General features: G+C 48.3%; 1 protein-coding gene across 1 annotated transcript in view; it reads right to left on the bottom strand.

Annotated features, from left to right (window-relative positions):
* The window catches only part of EGF (epidermal growth factor), a 46920-nt gene extending 39860 nt beyond the window's left edge, over positions 1-7060 (bottom strand). The window contains exons 1-4 of the mRNA XM_056116643.1: positions 6937-7060; positions 3741-3940; positions 1513-1694; positions 490-717 (exon numbers count right to left, since the gene is read on the bottom strand). Of these exons, the coding sequence (XP_055972618.1) occupies positions 490-717; positions 1513-1694; positions 3741-3940; positions 6937-7060 (734 nt within the window). The remainder of the gene's footprint in view (positions 1-489; positions 718-1512; positions 1695-3740; positions 3941-6936) is intronic.
* Positions 7061-18983: the final 11923 nt, after the last annotated feature.

Here is an 18983-nt window from a genome sequence, read left to right on the forward strand (position 1 = left end):
ATTAAGCAGGATCAATCATAGATGAAAAGCTTTTGTGTGTCCAATACTCTTCTGTATTTATTAACTCTTTACCATAGCAAATAATATGTCTAATAATTAATTTACTCCCACCAAAAAGTGAGGGTAAAACTCATGCAATCTTCCTCAAACTACTTCCCTAATACCTGTGGTAAGCCTAGCACTTGACCTACAGGTTTTAAAAATTATTCTGGGAAGAGTTGGTGGGCCATACCCAGTGATGCTCTGGGGGTTACTCATGGCTCTAAGCTGGGGTATTGTGCCCGGGGGATCCCAGATCTGCAGTGCAGTGTCAGGGACCCAGCCTCCGCCTCTTACATGAGCCCAGCACGTTGCATTGTCTCTTTGGCTGCTTAACTTCAAGTTCTGGGCGCCAAACTCCCTACGCTAAACCAAGACACCAACCTAACTAACAGAGAAAACGTAACGGATCCCACCATTGGTTCATTTTATACGGAGAGCAAAACTTACCGCAGGAGTTGTTTGTTGCACTGTGTGGAACGTCCATCATAACTGCAGGAACAAACGTGAGCGCCGTCTCCTCCCCTCAGCTCCTGGCTCCAGAAGAGCCGCTTCTCAGCCACATCCAGAGACATGGCAGCTATTTTCCCTGCCCCTTGGATCAGCGTCTTCACTCCCATGCCACGGAGATCTGCCCGGTGAATGCTGCCCACCTTCTCCGCAGACCAAAACAGGAACCTGAGGACAGACATGCGCCGCGGGCACATGGGTCACTGAGCCAGCTGGACACAGCATCAGAGAGACTCTCTGGGGAGGACATCCAGTTGGTGGGATAGGGGTGGAAATACCATTTTATAGGTGCAAAGACTCGTGTTTTAGGGAAATTTGGTGTGACTGCCAGACAGAAGGAGAATTCTGTGTCTGTGGCTGGGAGCCAGGTCCTGGGGGGAAAGTCTTTCTGGCTCAGACACAAGCACCCTTCCCTTTAGAAATGGTGTTTGTGGGCCAGAGAGATGGCCCAGAGGTTAGGGCATACGGTTGACCCCGGTTTGATCTTTAGTTTCTGTGCCATGGTTTCCCCACACATCAGGGGGTGTAGCCCTGGAGGCCCCCCCTTCACCCCCAGCACTCTAGGGGTGGCCCTGGAAGTCTCTGAGCACCACTGGGTGAGTTCCACCCAGCTGGAGTAGCCACTGGGTCACCTAAAAACTGCTTGGGAAATAGCTCCCCTACCCAAATGTTCGTACCACAGGCCTGGATCTCAATGTGTCACTGCCTCTGTTATGTTTCTACAGATTTTCATCAGATTTCAAAAACATTTCTTTTTGTTTTGTTTTTGGGCCACACCTGGTGATGCTCAGGGGTTACTCCTGGCTCTGCACTCAGAAGTTACTGCGGGTGGTGGTCAGGGGGCCATAAGAGGTATTGGGGATTGAGTCTGGGTCGGTCGCGTGCCAGGCAAGTACCCTATTTGCTCTACTATTGCTCCAGCCCCTGAAAAATATTTCACTGTTCAAAATCAGTCCAAGTTACCTTTCTATTGGATCAACTGCTATATTTGCAGGGTATTTTAAAGAGCGTAAGAGGACTCGAGAATTGTTTCCCTTCATATCTGTCACTGTGATGATTCCTTTCTGTTGATTTGACCAAATAATTTCTTCATTTATCCAATTTATTGCCATTCCTGAGACATATTCCTGTACAGCACATAGTGTCTGTAAAATCAAATTTTAAAATGGTTATCGATAGGCCCCCATTCAAACAAAATTGTTACTACTGTTACACAGACAAAAGTTTGTTCTCTCAAGTACTTGCCTGTTCCCCCAAGTTATTAAGTGATAAAATAATCACAGACATGGTGTAATAGTTTAGGCTCTGTGAAGTTTCGCCTAGTGGCACTAACCTTTCATTGTGAATATACCTGGGTGTAGTATTTAGGATATAGCTTTGCAGCAGAAAGTAATTCGATGTTTAGTAATTCCCAGAAGAATTTCTCTAAAGACAAGTATATTCAGTTTCATTTGTTAGTGGAATTTTCCAGATTCTCACCAGGACCTGATTCTTAGTGTCTCCATGCAGATTTCAGGCCCATTTTCCCTCTGGTCCCCCCTCTTCCTTAGTCCTCCCTCTCCTTCTCCTCAGGGTCTCCACCTACTCCCTAAAGCAAGGATTCTTTGCTTTTTCTCTTCTGGCGATGGTGTTGGGATCAAACCCAGGGCCTCATGTGTGCAAGGCAGGTACTAGACTAGATTTTCCTGGGGCAAATATTCCCACAATTGCCATTTCCTGCTGCCAACATAATGGTGCTGGTCAGAGAGGAACTCAGTGAGGAGCCTGTTCTAATTCCCCAGTACACAGGGAGGGAGCTAGCCAATATTCTTCCCGATCACTCATATATCCACGTTGGCTCACCCAGTAAACTGTTTGGGTAGTAACAGTTGTTCTTTATAAACAATGCTATCATCCAAAGGTAGACCAGAGTAGTAGATTTCAGGCATCAAGCCAATCTTTCCTAGTTATTTAAAAGTAAATTCACAGCTATGTAAGATTTTATATTGTGACAAGAAACCCTCCACATTCTTAGGTTCAAGATTGTGTGACTATTGTACAGATGTCGGGAGAATAATGAGTAGCCATCCGTGTTAAAAGTGAGATCAGCAAGTATTAGAGCTGTGATCAAACAGATTAGCATCTTATTAAAGCTCTTAAGGATTGGAGAAAGGTTCGTTAAACAGAAAAATCAACAGTGAATGCTTTGTGTGAAGAATGAATGCTTAAGGGTTCCCTCATCATGGGCTCCTAACCTCCTCCCAGAACTGAGAGCAAATTTCTTCTGAGGCCCATTTAGGGTTTGACCCGTTAAAAAAGAAAAAGGAAATACCATTTGATGAACTTGAAGAAACTTCATTTACACCTGTTATTATCTTCTTTAATTTTCCCCCTTACATACAAACACCATGAAACTCAAAAAGAGGATCCCGTCCCCCCGCCCCCCGAACATCAGGTATCAAAAATTCATGACAGATGTGATTTGGCAGAAGGCCGAAACCACGTTGCCCCAGCTCAGCACTGCTGACAGTTGAGGCATTTCCTCTTTGTTGTGGAGGGGTACTGTGTCCAGTTGGTGTTGATCACTCTCCTTGGGCTCTGCTCACTGTAAGTCAGTATTGCTTCCTGCTTCCTCCCCACCACCACGGTGACAACCAAAATTGTGTCCACAAATTGCCACCCACTTTCCACTGGGGAACAAAATTTTCCTTCCAGGGGCCAGAGCAACAGTTAAGAGGGTCGAGTGCCTGCCTTGTATGCAGCTGACCGGGTTCAACCTCCAACACCCCTATGGTCCCCTGAGCTGCACCACAAGGAATCCCTGAGTATAGAGCCAGGAATAAGTCCTGAGTACCACCCAATGTGGCCCCCAAACCAGCAAAGCAAGCAAAACAGATGTTTACTCCCACTGAAGTGGAAAATACTGAATAAGAAATCTGTTTTTAACCATAAAATGATGCTTTCACTAAACTGTGCTACTGTCTACAAAATGGCATTGATGCCCTACAGGGCCAGCTGCCCCGTGGGGACTTCTAAAGATCAATACTGCATTCGTGGACTTGTTCAATGAGCGATATTCCAGATGCAGATTAAAGAAATACTAATTAAGGCCGGACACACAACTGAATGGCAACACAATTTTCATTGGTCTGTGTGTTCCTAATTCGCCCTGTTCAACATCCCTTAAACACTACGGGGAAACGATAGTTTACCTCTTGCCCAGTGCCGTTCAGGAAAGCCCTTTGCAACAGCTGACGTTCTAAATTGACCCAATAGAGTCTTTCCTCCTTGTAGTGAAAATCCAGGATGGGTGAAACACCAGCATCAGGCACCAGTTTTTCATAATTGGTTCCTTCTGGGTCAATTCTGTAGATACTATTTCCGTGGGAGAAAATTAAGAAGGGGACAGGACCTTCACAAGAACAAAGAAACCAAAGCAAGCGGTTTTCAATGATATTTTACTCAAGTTAGTCAAAATACTGCCCCATGACCACCCTCAAGCAGCGATACTTTTTAATTGCCTTTCATATTTGTGGAGGACTTTGGACCATGCCCACTGGTGCTTAGGGGTCACGCTGTGCTGGAAATAAATCAAACCAGGGTCAAGGGAACCTAAGCAAAGACCTTGACCCCACCCTGTACTATCTGTCTGCCCCCTCTTTAATTGCTTTAAATAAATTCCAGTATTTAAAGAACGCAGAAATAGGCAATAAAAGGGTTCTTAATTTTGTTTGTGTTTTGTTTTGAGGCTGCTCCTCAAATATGCTCAGAAGACCAGGATTTGCGGGAGAGGGATCAAACCTGGGGCTTCTGCACACAACACCCAGTGGGGTCCTAGAACTTTGAAGTTCACCTACACAAAATAAGTTGCCGGAAATAAGTATTGCAAGTTAGGGAGGGGGAACAAAACTACTTGAAGGAGAAAGAAGAAAAGCACTTTCCACTCTTATGTGTAAAATTTCCTCAAGAAGCCCCTACTGTGTTCCACGGTGGAAAGGCCTCTCATGGAAAGAGGTTCTAATTATGTAGAGCGGAAATAAAAGAAACGATGTCATCATTTTGGGAATGGCGCCAGGCTCCCTGTGGTCTCCCTCCATGAACAGGGACTTCGGGGTAAATGATACAGGAGAAAAGACGGTGGAGAGCAGGGATCTTGGTGCAGGCAAGAAAAGTTCCAAGGAGTCTGGGGATATTGTGCCCCTGTTTCCTTTGCAACATAAAATATAGGGCGGGAGCTACATCTGAGTTGCATGTAGACTACAGGGACGAAACACTAAAGACTGTGGCTCCAAAACCCTCTCCAAAAAATGGGGGAGGGGAAGGGAGAGAGGAGAGAAGAACAACTCTGTGAGGTTCCTCATCCAGCTTTACCAGATAAAAGAAGGTAGAACTTCCCCAGTTAAATTTGGATTTCAGGTAGACTGGCGGCCAAGCTTCCCCCTGCCAGTTGAAAGCAAAGGGTCCCAGGAAAACATCCCCAAACCTAAAAGATGCACTTTGATTTTTTAAAAGCATTTTCCAAATCTAAATAACCATTCACGGAGCACAGAAACCCCCAACTGTATGGGCACGGAGCAGCCATGAGCTAAGGAGCCCATAGAGTCGGGAAGTGGCCCTCGGGTCACTCTGCGGGAGGGTCAGCGGGCCTGAGCCACTCGCGTGTCACACGCCTGGGTGTCACGTGGGCATTAGCCTTGCAGAACAGACAGCTCTTATCCCACCTCTACAGTGCCAAGGGCCAGGGAGGAGGCCAACGGTTTGGCGTGGGGGCGCTGGTGGCCACCAGTGTCCACGTGCCCGGGCACTCCTCCCCGCCACGGCTTCTCTGCTGTCCTGGCTGGCCCACACCCTGCCCCCCCAAATCAGGGGGTCCCCACCAGCGATTTGCAAAGAATTCCCATGTGGCAAAGAGGGGGCCACACGTGGCAGCCATGGTTAGAGGAAGCTGTTTCCAGCTCGGCCGTGGCCCTGCATCACACCTGGGTGGGCTGTGTGCAGCATCCAATGCTGGGTTCCTCTTGCTGGGGGTGACCCCCCACCCCCACCCACCTCATACTGCCACCGGCTTGTCCTGGGCTCCTGGGGAAGGGGCTTCTCAGCCAGGAGTTGGCCCAAGCCTGCGGGATTGCAGGTACCTCTGTGGGGTCTTCTGTATGGTTCCTGGGACATCACTGGCCCCTCTCTGCTCCCTGCCGCCCCCCCTGCCGAGACTCTGCCCAACCCCACCTCTCCCTGCCCTCTACCATCTGACTCTGGGCTGTGTCCAGCCTCTGCCAGGGTCACCCCCCGCCCCCCGCTTTGGTTGTTCTTGTGGCATCCTTTGTCAATCAACAGAAGTTCCCAGCATCCTCGCTGCCTAGCTGGGTGTGTCCCAGGTGTGGACACAGGCGTGCAGCCCTTCCTGTGCCGGCGTGGCTGCCCTGCTGTGTGGCAGCACCTGACACCTCGCCTGCCCCTGCCACCCTTCCTTCCTGGAGAAGCCAGTCTCCCCCGCCCCCACGCCCCCTCCACAAAGGACAGGGCAAGAGGAGAAGCCAGCCTGGGCAGGTGGTGGCCTCCGGCGGCTGTGGATGACCTTCCTGTTTGCACAGCCCAGTACAGAACCACAAAGCACCAAGTCAGAGAGACATTTGGGCTAGGGCCTTGGCAGGTGCTATTCGCCCTGGAGAAACGCTCACTTCCTGTGTCCTCAGAGTGCACTAAATGTGGCCCAGACCGTGGAAGGTTGTCCTATGAGTTGTTGTCCCTGTTTCCCTGACTCTGCTCCATGAGAGCTGGACAATGTCGAGATGGGGGAAGAGCTTTCTCTGAAAACTCAGCGTCATGTTACACACATGTTCCAGTTCTCTGCCCACTCTCTAATATACGTCAGCCCCTTCTAATTTCATACATGAACTTACCTGAAAGCATTTTTCCTTTATGTACATTTTTAGAAAAAAAACACCTTAAGTACAGTTTTTGGAAGAAGTCCCTGGGGCTGGAGAGAGCACAGGGTTTGCGATCTCTAGCCACGGTGCAGTTCCCTGGAGTCACCCTGAGCAACCCAAGCAGAGAGCCAGGAGTAAACCCTGAGACCATGGGGGAGTGGCTCAAAAGCTGAGGAAAGGACGCCCACCAGTTTCCCCATTGCTAACACTAAGCCCACCCGCTGTTCAGGTTCCAGCTTGGGGCAGAATGCAGTCAGGTGTCTGTGAAAGACAGACTCGAGAACCGCAGCTTCCTGTAGATGACAGAAGCCGCTTTCTCTCCAGCAGCTGGGAAGAATAGTGGCGGGCTAGAAACCGGTGAAGCGAACAGACCAGACAGATCGGGACCGGAACGCCCAGCTCTCAACGAAGGCCCAGCAAAGGAGCAGGGATGTAGTGGAGAGCTAGAAAGCAGCGAGTTCCTTCCAGCAGAGTTACTTACCCACGCGGGAGTTCCCACTTCCCGGGGCTGAGCTGCTGGGACAGTTCCATGCGGCCAGTGCCGAGGGATGAACCGAACAGAATTGCGAAGCCGCCAACCACAGAATGAGTGAGAGCCACACCATGTTGGTGGCTAAGGACTCTCAGCCAAAAATAACTTGGTTTTGCTGGGAGTCAAGGCCAGGCCAGGTGGCTATGGGCTGGGTCTGGCTGGAGCATCCTACCCCTCAGGGCCGCTGGGCCAGGCCCCCAAGACCCATCAGGGGCTGCCTGCAAGGGACCCTCCTGGCAAGATTCTTTTTATCAGGCTTTGAGGAAAGCCAGGAATTCCCGCTACTCTCAGCACAAATGTTCACAGTTTCAGAGCGAGCCCAGGTCAGGGCTCGCTGTGGCTGTTGGGATGTAGCCACAACCCAGGAAAATGGGCAGGAGAGAATCAATGGGGTTCCAGCCTTGGCCCTGGGGTGAGGCTGAGAGAGGAGAGAAGGAGCGGGCTTCCTCCCAGCCCTGCCTCTCTCTCTCTCTCTCTCTCTCTCTCTCTCTCTAGAAACTGTCACTCCCGCTCTTTAAACACTCTCTGACTCCTCCTCCCAGTCTTGGAGGACACTCGGGCGCTGCTGCTGGCTGGTGACCACGGGCAGTCCCCCAGCCCAGGAAAGCCGGCCGCCTGCCAGGGAGGAGATAACTGGCCGCTGGCCACTCACCATGGATATTCCCAGACGGACACGGTGGATGTCGCGAGGGGCCCAGTGCGCTGGGCGTGGCTCTCGGGGGCACCTACTGAGCGTGGGGTGTGCTTGAACGGCCTCAAGGCTGGAGACAGTCCAAGGTGCCCTGTAAGTCAGTCAGCATGCGGGGAGCAGGGCTGGGTGAGGCAGCAGCTTACGTGCCAGCATCGCTCCCTCTGCCTTTAGGGCTGGAGCGATAGCACAGCGGGGAGGGCATTTGCCTTGCATGCAGCCGACCCCGGTTTGATACCCAGCATCCCATATGATCCCTCAAGCACTGCCAGGAGTAATTCCTGAGAGCATAGTCAAAAATAAGCCCTGAGCATCGCCGGGTGTGACCCCCAAAAAGCAAAAACATTTCCTTCTGCCTTTGAGCTGTGCGCATCCCCGGCGCACATTCCTGCAATGGAAATTTTATTATTTTCTTTCTTCCCTTCTCTCTCTCTCTCTCTCTCTCTCTCTCTCTCTCTCTCCTGGGTATTTGAGAGCAGAATTTGAAAGATCATTCTTTCCACGTCCCAGGGAAATCCCTGCCAAAGGCGCAGACGGCCCTGTTTTCCAGAGAGCTTCTGCGGAGCCGGGTCAGGGAGGCGGGTTGTCATTCTAAGGGAGCCAGGTGGGAAACACTCAGCCGGCCAGGAAGAGGGGGCAGAGGGGTTAGGGACTCTGACTGTGTGGGCTAGCCACGGAGGCTGCGTCCATGGTCACTGCAGCCCTCGGGAGAGAGCCCAGAAGCACCCCAGTTGGGCAAACCCTGCCGTGCAGCCTGGCAGGACTGTGGAAAGTTCTTCCCCTTTCAGTTCATCCTGGAAAAACAGGCTCCCATTCAAATTACCCCGAGGTGTTGTTCCAAGCATGAGGGAGAAATGTAGATAGAGCGATAGTACCAGAAATAACAGCCCCACAGAGCACCGTGGGCCAAGCCCCGTGGCTCCAGGCTGCTTCGTCCTTTTTTTTTTTTAAAAAAAAAGGACGCCCAGCGCACTGGGCCCATTTAAAAAAAAATGAACATATACATATTATATATATATTCAATAAAATATATATATTTTATTGAATCTCTGTGAGATGCGCAGTTACAAAGTCATCCATGATAGGGTTTCAGTCATACAGTGTTCCATCATTCTGAGTGAAATGAATCAGAAGGAGAGGGACAGACATAGAATGATTGCATGAATTTGTGGGATATAAAATAAACATAGTGTGAGAAGTGAGAGTAACACCCAAGGACATTGCTCGGTCCTTTGAGTTGGGTCCTCAGTGTTCCTCACAGACCGGGCCGCTCAGCTGACAGGAGGCAGGAATCCACTGATCGTGGCCAAACTCTGCGGCAGTTCTGACCGAACCTGGGGAGGTGTGGGCGGCAGAAGCCGCATAGGGCGTTCCACTGCTCTGTCACCTCAAAACTCACCCTGAGCATCCTACAAACCAGGATGAAGGTCCTCCCTCACCCTCTCAGCAAGCTCCTCTGCCGGCAAGCACTTGGTCAGCGTCATGGCTGCTGACAAGGGCCAAGATAACGGCTGGCCAACACACCTTTGAGTATGAGGCAGCTGCCGCCCTATTCTGTCTGGATTCAAGATTTCCCACAAAAAAAAAGGTTTGCTTTCTACTTTATTGTCTCCTGGGCTAATGCTCACACTGGCGTTGCCAAGAATGGAACCCAGGTCTGCAGACTCATGCAACAAGCACACGCTCCCTGAGCTCCTCCCCTGCCCTGTGTCACTGTATAGAATCATCACATCTTTCATCCCTGAGGACACATGGAGATGTGGATGCCCAGATGGGCCACCAGTGTGAGAGGCTTGTTTTAACTAATCCTTGGCAAGTTCAAAGACCAAAGCCATGGGCCAGAGGCGAGGCTATCCAGAACATCCAGGGGCTGCTAATAAACTCATCTTTTAAAAAATTTTTTTGGTTTTTATTTTGAGTCACACAGGGGTTCCTCCTGGCTCATGCACTCTGGAATTACTCCTGGCGGTGCTCGAGGGATGCTATGCGATGCTGAATATCGAACCCGGGTCGACTGCATGCAAGGCAAACGGCCTACCTGCTGTGCTATCTCTCCAGCCCCAATAAGCTCATCTTCTTCTAGGTAAAAATCACACCCAATACATTCGTCTTCTTCTAGGTAAAAATCACACCAAATACAATCGTCTTCTTCTAGGTATAAATCACATTTAGTAAGTTTGTCTTCTAGATAGATCTGGAGTGTTTCCCAGGCAAATGAGCAGCCTGCTGGTTTTTAAATTGCCTAGAAATCTGTTACAGCCTCATGGCTTTGAGCTGCCACATTAATATCTTTCAGCTTCTCATACTGAGTCATCAATGAATTAAAACAGCTCCAGGTGATAGTGCCTTGGGAGGGCTTGGGGCGGGAGGATAGGGTGAGGGTGTACAAGACACAGCTCTGGCCTAAGTGTCATTATCACAGCACCAAACACCTGGTTCTCCCCGGAAATAACTTTGCAAGCAACAGCTGTGCTGACCACCCAGGTTGGGCCACACGGCCAGCCAGCAGGCACACGTGTGCCTCTAATTTGTCTTTTTTGTGCTTTGTTTTGTTTTGTTTTGGGGTACCACACCCGGTGATGCTTAGAGAATCCATATGGGACCCAGATATTGAAGCTGGGCCCGTTGTGTGCAAGGTAAATCTGTACCCACTGTACTATCACTCCAGCCCCTGATTTCTGTCTTTCTGGGTAACTTGTATCTGTTCTTGAATGTTATAGAAATGCAGTCCTATAGGACAGTATGTTTGATTTTGTGTCTGGGGTTTTTTTCAACAATGCAGTCTTGTTATTCATTCCTATTGTTTCTATCTGTGCTTCATCCCTGGTCGGAACTTGAAGGTACAGCTTTGAAAGAATATACCACAGTTTGTCCTCTGCCCAGCCAATGGGCATTTGGATTGGTTCCAGGTTTGGTCCAGTGACTGATTTTGTAGCTCTTTAGGTTAATACCTAATTGCTAGTTGACAAGACAGGTATTTGTTTAACTTCACAAAAAGCTGCCAAATATTTTCCCAAAGTGACTTTTTCTTTCACACCCTCACAAGAATTCTCACCCACATTTGGTACTGTCAGTTTTTTTTTTGTTGTTGTTATTGTTGTTCTCAGTCTCTTTTTTTATTTTAACCATTTCAATAGGAATGGCACATGGCAATTTTTTTTTAAATCTTTCCCATTTTATTTTTTTTTTTCTTTTTGGGTTATACCTGGCAATACACAGGGGTTGCTCCTAGCTCTGCACTCAGGATATACTCCTGGCGGTGCTCAGGGGACCATATGGGATGCTGGGAATCGAACCCAGAACAGTCACATGCAAGGCAAACGCCCTACCCGCTGTTGCTCCAGCCCGAGCACACGGCAATTTTAATTTGCCCTTCCTTGATAACTATTGGCTTGCACCATCTTTTCCATGTGTTCTTTAATTATTTTGTATCTTCTCTATAAGTTGTCTGTTCCAATAACTTGTCCATTATTTTAAGTTGCAACAGTTTTATTATAGATTTTCAAATCTCTCTCTACATATTTATGAGATATATTACCAATATTTGAATGTGTAAATCGATCTGTGTGTTATACATATTTTTCCCAACCACAATTTGACATTCATTTTCATTTTTTAATGTTTTCTTTGGCTTCTCACCAATCTTAATATTATAGAATTTAAGGGGGTTTGGCTCCATACCTCTGTCTGTCTGTGACTATCCCCACCCCCACTTTTAGCATTTCCAAGGGCCATTCCACCACCAAAGGGACCTGTCCTCATCCTTCCCTGTCTGTTCATTCCCTTTTCTTTTCTTCTTCCTTTTGATTTTGGACGACACCCAGCAGTTCTCAGGTGTCACTCCTGGCTCAGTGCTCAGAGATCCCTCCTGGAATTGCTCAGGGCACCATATGGGATGCCGGGGATTCAGGACAGGGTCGACTTCATGGAAGGCAAATGCCTTAAGCCCTGAACTATCCCTCCAACCACACACACACACACACACACACACACACACATACACACACGCACATGCGTTCCTGTTCTCTCCTGGGGCAGGGCAACGAGTCTGCCATCAGAGGTGTTGAGACACTTGCCCAGACACTCAGACCAGGTGACGGAGGTGACCCAGACGCCCTCAGACATTTGACCCTAAGTCTGTACCACGGCTCACCAGGGCTTCTTGTATTTCTTGACCTAAATGTTGGCTAGCCCCTCTGCTCATGCAGCTGGGGGACCCCCAGGAATGATGGCTCTTCACCTCCTCTTTCTGTTCTCACTTGAAGTCGCCTTGCCCTGGTGATTCTGTCTGACACAGTGTCTCCGGCTGTCAGTGAGCCTGTGATTTGTGTTGTCATCTTAGTCATCTTTGTCAGTGACCCATAACGATGGATCTGGAGGGTGGAAAAGCCGGTAGCTAGGGGCCCTGTGCTTCAATCCCTGTCAGTGCTTGATGTGGAGGACAACAGAACATCCCGGAGAGAATGAGAGTGCGGTCTTGGTGAAATGACCAGTCCACAGTGTGGGTGGGTCCAAGCGAAGTCCCTAGGAGAAGGATGAAAGAAAGAGATGTGCTCATTCACTTTTAAGTCGGCTGTCTCCTGACTGAAATCTCTGTAGAGGAGCCCTTCACTCTCCTTGTTTCTCTCACGGGGCCCCAATTTCTACGGAAGCTTTCATGTCATCCTTGGAACCCTCTCACGACAAGATTAACAGTTGAGAAACACTGGCTTTGCACAGATGAAACCTCTCGTGTGTTGTTTAAAAAAAAAAAACACTAGCGGGCCAACTCTGGCAGCCATTATTTATTGAAAGGACAGTGACAGGGAGGTGGGAAACAAGCTATAATCTTCACACTTAATCCTGAGGCAGGAGACTATGGCATAAAATGAGCCCAATGTGCATCAGACAGAGGCTGAAAGGAAACGGAATTCTTGGGGCTCCCTGGGGGCTGCAGCTGGTCAGGGATGGAGCATCCAGAAGACAGGTTCTCCTTCCTGAGCATGGGCAGAAGGAACAGGTAGGAGGTCTGGGGTTGCCTCTCCCCCCCACCGGCATGGTCCCGCTTCTGCATTAGAGTCTTATCATATTAATTACACATTAATAAATTATTGGTGCAAAGCCTTGGGATAGAGAAGAAAAAGGAGATGAAGATAAAAGGAAGAAGGAAAGAGGGGTCGAATAGTAATACAGCAGGTAAGGCACTTGCCTTACAGGAAGCTGGCTCAGCTGCAATCCTTGGCAGAGAAGAGAGGCAGGAGTCAGCCCTGAGCACAGCTGGGTGTGGTCAAAAGAGAAAAGAAGGAAAGAAAAGAAAAAAAAGCCAGGGGGTCGTCTCAAAGCGAAGGTCTGCTTGGGATGACTGGATAGAGAAGCTGTGTCCAGATACACAAGGGAATACTCCTCTACTGTAAGACAAGATGAAAGAGTGTAATGTGTTGCTTGTGGATCTAAAGAGTGTTATGTAATGAAAAGGTAAAGGTAAAGGTAAAGGCCCTCCCGTTGATCGTCGTTTTGCTCGAGCGGGCCCAGTAATGTCTCCATTGGAGACTTTGTTGTTACTGTGTTTGGCTTATCAAATCAAATGTAATGAAGTTCATTCAAAAAGAGAGAGACAGACACAGAATGGCCTCTCAGAAGTGGGGTATAAAGAAACAGTAGGGGCCTAACAAAACCCAGAGCAGCAGAAAGTGAGAACTGGTCTTCAGGAGGAAGTACTTAGGGCAGGGGAATGGGGGACACTGGGCAGTGGGGTGGTGAAGTAGACACTGGGGTTGGTGTGGTGAGGGGCTTTATTATGAATGAGACCCTGTCTTAACAGTACTATGGTATCTGTAGCACTGCACTGCAGCACTGTCCTCCCATTGTTCATCGATTTGCTTGAGCAGGCACCAGTAACGTCTCCATTGTGAGACTTGTTGTTACTATTTTTGGCATATTGAATACGCCAAGGGGAGCTTGCCAGGCTCTGCTGTGTGGGCAGGATACTCTTGGTAGTTTACCACGCTCGCCAAGAGGGATGAAGGAATTGAACCCGGGTTGGCCGCATGCGAGGCAAACGCCCTACCTGCTGTGCTATTGTTCAAGTCCACCATGGGTACCTAAAATAGTTTTTTATAAGAAAGAGGTGGGCTGGAGCAGTAGCACAGTGGGTAGGGCATTTGCCTTACATGTGGCCGACCCGGTCAACCGGAGCTCTATTCCTTGGCCCCTCTCGGAGAGCCCAGCAAGCTACCAAGAGTATCTTGCCTACACAACAAAGCCTGGCAAGCTACCTGTGATGTATTGGATGTGCCAAACACAGTAACAAGTCTCAGAATGTTATTGGGCCCGCTCGAGCGAATCGATGAACAAGGGAGGACAGTGACAGTAACAGTTTAAAAGAGATCTGTTTTCACAGAAAGATTGCATTCATCTGGGGAATATAAAGTAACAAAATAGGAGACTAACACCCAAGAAAAGCCGAGATAAGTACCAGGAGGTTCACTCCATGGCTTGGAGGCCAGCTGCACATGCTAGGGGAAAAGGCAGCTCAGATAGAGAAGGGAGCTCCAAATAAAGGGTGTTGGGAGGATCCTCCCAGGATGGGAGATGCATGCTGAAAGTAGACTATAGACAGAACATGATTGCCACTCAATGCCTCTTTTGCAAACCACAGCACCCAAAAGGAGAGAGAGAACAAAAGGGAATGCCTTGCCACAGAGGCAGGGGTGGGGGGGCTGGGGGAATTGGAGGGGGAGGGATACTGGGATCCGTGGTGGTGGAAAATGGGCACTGATGGAGGGATGGGTACTCGAACATTGTATAATTGAAACCCAAGCACAAAAATTTGTAAGTCTACAACTGTACCTCATGGTGTTTCACTAATAAAAATTAATTTAAAAAAAGAGGTTTGTTTTGTTAAGTTCCCCACCTTAAAGTTAATTTAACATGATACATAGGTTGATCTTATATCAAATAAGTCTGATCTATCCAACTTGCACTTGATACAACCCCTTCATTTTTCTTTTTTTGTGATTCTGGTGACCTCACGCAAGGCACACTCTCTCCCCAGATGATTCAACCTGTTCAGAGAATAATTCGACAACAGTTTTGTGTATGAGTGTGTGTGTGTTGTATGTTTTTCTGGAATCAAACCCAGGCCCTCGCCCTCGTACATACAAAGCATTCACTGACCACTGAACTTCCTCTTTGGCCCTTGGCAACATTTTCCAGGGGCATAAAAATATTGCCAGGCATGACCACAGATCTCAACCCAACAATTCATTTCTAAAGGAATAATCTCTGCACTGAAAAAATAATTTATAATCAAGCAAATATGTATTGTAATATTATTCATGATAGCAAAAATTAGAAACTACTTTCCATTACAATAGAAAAAAATGGTGAAAAAATTATTATAAGAATATGATAATTATTAAAAGAGAGTTTACTACTAGATAGAAAAAAATACAAAATCATACCTCTGATCCTAGCATTATCATTTTGTACAATGGTTAGAAATCAATTGAAAACAGTTTTTATTTGAGTAGGCACTGAATTGAGCATATCCCCTTCTGTAAAATTTACGAGTCTGTTGTTTAAGCTCATAATATTATTTTGGTTCTGTTTGTTTGGGGGCCACACACAGCAGTGCTCAGGGCTTAGTCCCGCCTCTGTGTTAAGTGCTCATTCTTAGCAAACCTTGGGATCCCATATGGGGTGTTGGAGACTGAACCCAGGTCAGCAGCATGTAAGGCAAGTACCCTGCCCTTCACCATCACCCTAGTCCCGAAGTTGTCATTTTAAAGAAGATTGGTGAGCCACGCGCTGACCTTCGTCAGAACATTATGTCCAGTTCTTTACAGCTTAATCCCAACCCTCAGGCCTGCGCCTGACAGATTTTTCCCCCCTTACCTGATTTAGAACTTTTCAACTTCATCAAACTAAATTCCTGTGCTCCAAATTCCGATAATACCCTCCCTGCCCACATATTTTTAAATGGCACAGTTGTTAATTGTATGCGAAAAATAGAGGGGAATTTAACAAAAATATATGCGTCAACATAAAAGTGTTTGGGAAGGATTATTTAGTACAAGTCTTTTTTGGTGTTTGATTTTGGGTTATACCCAGAGGTGCTCAGGGCTCACTCTTGCCTCTGTGTTAAGTGCTCATTCTTGGCAAACCTTGGGATCCCATACAGGGTGTTGAAGACTGAACCCAAGTCAGCAGCATGCAAGGCAAGTGCCCTGCCCATTGCACTGTCTCACTGGCCCCTAGAAGATCTTTGAAAACATTTTTAAAAATATCTAAATAGGGGGCCAGAGCAATAGTACAGCAGGTAGGGCATTTGCCTTGCACGTGGCTGATTCGGGTTCGATTTCCGGCATCCCATAGGTCCCCCCAGAACTGCCAGGAGTAATTCCTGAGCACAGAGCCAGGAGTAACCCCTGAGCATTTCTGGGTGTGACCCAGAAAGCAAAAAAAAAACCCCAAAACATTTTTTTTCTCCCTTCCTTTGATACTGTTGGGATAACGGGTGGGGGCATGTGGGAGGCACCTCACTTAGTTGCGATACTCGAACACACCTGGCTACAGTCACTGGAGATCACACACTTTTTGGGGGCACCAGGGATGCCCAGGGGCAGCCCCAAAGGGACCCCGTTGGTACTAGCAGCAAACTCAGCCCTCAGGCCACAACACAAGGCAGGTGGTGCTTACTGCTGAGCTATCTCAGGGACCGACTGGATTTTTCAAAGGTGTCAGATGATTTATTTTTTGCTCTTTGGGTCACACACAGCGATGCTCAGGGGTTACTCCTGGCTCTGGCTCAGGAATTACTCCTGGCAGTGTTCAGGATACCATACGGGATGTCGGGGATTGAACTTGGGTCAGCCGCGTGCAAACAAATGCCTTACCCACTATACTATCGCTCTGGCCTGGTATCAGAAGATTTTTGAGTCTTTTCTGGGTCTTCCAAACAGAGCTCAGCTGACCCAGGAGCTACTCCCAGTTGTACTGGGTCATCTGGCCTGGGGGGGTCAGTTCTAGGACCTGGGGATACAGTGCTTCTCTGCTCAAATGGTGATGGGCCCACAGGGCTGCTTCAATGGGTTGGGGGGCTCCGGAGCTGTCCCCAGTGCCACCCAGGAGACCACGTGGTGCCAGGGGTTGGAGTGAGCTGCCACAGGTAAGGCACCCACCTTTACCCTGGCCCTATTTACCTGACGTCAGAAACCATTTGATAACATAGCAATGACGGTTCTCACGTGCCAGTTAGACAGCCCTCTGGATTTGGGAACTATAATGATTTATCTGAAGGAATAAATCATTCCTGCAGCACTACAGAAATTAGGTTCCAAGTCCTAAGTCAAAGAACATCTGGACTATGCAGGTGAAAACACACACACACACACACACACACACACACACACCTGCCTGCAGTAACCCATGAGCAAGTTTCTGGGATTGTTTGTGCTGGGATAGAATCTGGACAGGATAGATTTCCCATTTCACTTTATGGTTCTCCGAAATCACTACAGCCCGGCCATGGGATTATTTTGATTTGTAATTCATTGCCCCAACTGAGAATTGCTACCACATTTCTAAGTCCCGTGACCAGCATCTTGTCTGGACAGAGGTGGAATTGGCACCAAGCAGGCACTTAGCTTGGCCTTTTGCCAGGTTGAAGAAATAAGTGACTAGCAGGTAAAAAGTATTAAAAAGCGGAGTCCGGGAGTTCAAGCGGCAGGGTGCATGCCTGGCGTGTGTGGGGCCACACGTTCCGTCTCTCGAAGCAGATGGTGAGATGGTGGTCCCTGACCCCTGCATCCTCAGAGCACTGTGTGGTGTGGCCCTGATAAAGAACCTGTTTTTTTAAATTAGTGAAACACCATGAGGTACAGTTGTAGATTTACAATTTTTTGTGCTTGGGTTTCGATTATACAATGATCAGATACCCATCCCTCCACCAGTGCCATTTTCCACCACCATGGATAGATAAAGAACTTTTTTACAAAGTCTATCTTACATTATGTGTGTGTGTGTGTGTCTATACACATGTTCAGACACATCATAGAGAACCATACCAATCTCACCACAGACAAATGGTTCCCCAAACCCCAATTATTATCCATGAAACAAAAATCTTTTATGAGGCCAATACCAAAGGTTTCCCTTGGGGAAATCCTCCAGGGATTTCCTAATATAAAGTCAATCCAAGGGAAACCCTCCCAGTTCATGGAGGCTCCCCAGGGCATCCAAGAGGCTTGGGAACAGGGCCCAGATGCCCCCTTGGGATGCAGAGCCAGTGTCTGTCCACCCCAGGTGCCCCTGAGGGACAGAAGAAGTCTGTGACAACTGAAGTCACAGAATTATTTTTAATTTGGTCGCCCCATCATATTCATTCAAAATACAAACTTTATATTTATCCTTATTAGATGTTATTCTAAATATATATATTTTCAGTGCCAGGGATCAACCCCAGGGCCTCACACAAGGGAAGCTAGGTTGGTTTCTCCCACTGAGTCATACCGAGCAAGGTTTGGTTTCTTCGTTTACAACACAAAAAAATCTGTACTCGAGCCAGAGTGATAGTACAGCAGGGAGGGCACTTGCCTTCCAATGTGGCTGATCCAGGTTCAATTCATCGCACCCTGTAGGGTCCGCCAATCCCCACCAGGAGGGATCTCTGTCAAAACCAGATCTGTACTAGTGAGCACAGGACGGTTCTGCTCGGTTCTCTCTGAGAGCTTCATAGGCAGAGAATACACACTGATTTATTTTTTTTTTCGCTTTTTGGGTCACACCCAGCGATGCTCAGGGGTTACTCCTGGCTCTGCACTCAGAAATTACTCCTGGCAGTGCTCAGGGGACCCTATGGGATGCTGGGAATCGAACCTGGGTCAGCCGCATGCAAGGCAAATGCCCTACCCACTGTGCTATCGCTCCAGCCCCCTTGAAAGGGACAGAAACGCCAGACTCTCACCTGAAGACGCAGCATGGGGAGGCAGACCTCAAGGGGCTGAGCTCACACTTTGTATGCGGGAGCCCCAGGTGTGACCCCGGACACCCGATGGTCCTCACCAGACTACTCCCCACCCCCAACAGAGCCTACAGAAACAAGACGCTTTGGATGGTCGCCCTGAATTTTCCAGACAAATGTACTTGCCTCCCATTTGGAATAGCGCAGGGATAGTTTGAGAAGCTCTGCTAGAAAGTGTCCTGTTTCCTGTCATGTCCTCTGCACAAATGAGAAATGGCAGTGCCAGGCATCAAACACCTCATCCTCGATAAAATCACAGAGCAAACCTGGGACGATGGCTTCGTGGCTGCAGGACAGACTTGGAAT

The sequence above is a fragment of the Sorex fumeus genome, unplaced genomic scaffold (genome assembly GCF_029834395.1).
Source record: "Sorex fumeus unplaced genomic scaffold, SorFum_2.1 ptg000033l, whole genome shotgun sequence".
NCBI classification, from domain to species: domain Eukaryota; kingdom Metazoa; phylum Chordata; class Mammalia; order Eulipotyphla; family Soricidae; genus Sorex; species Sorex fumeus.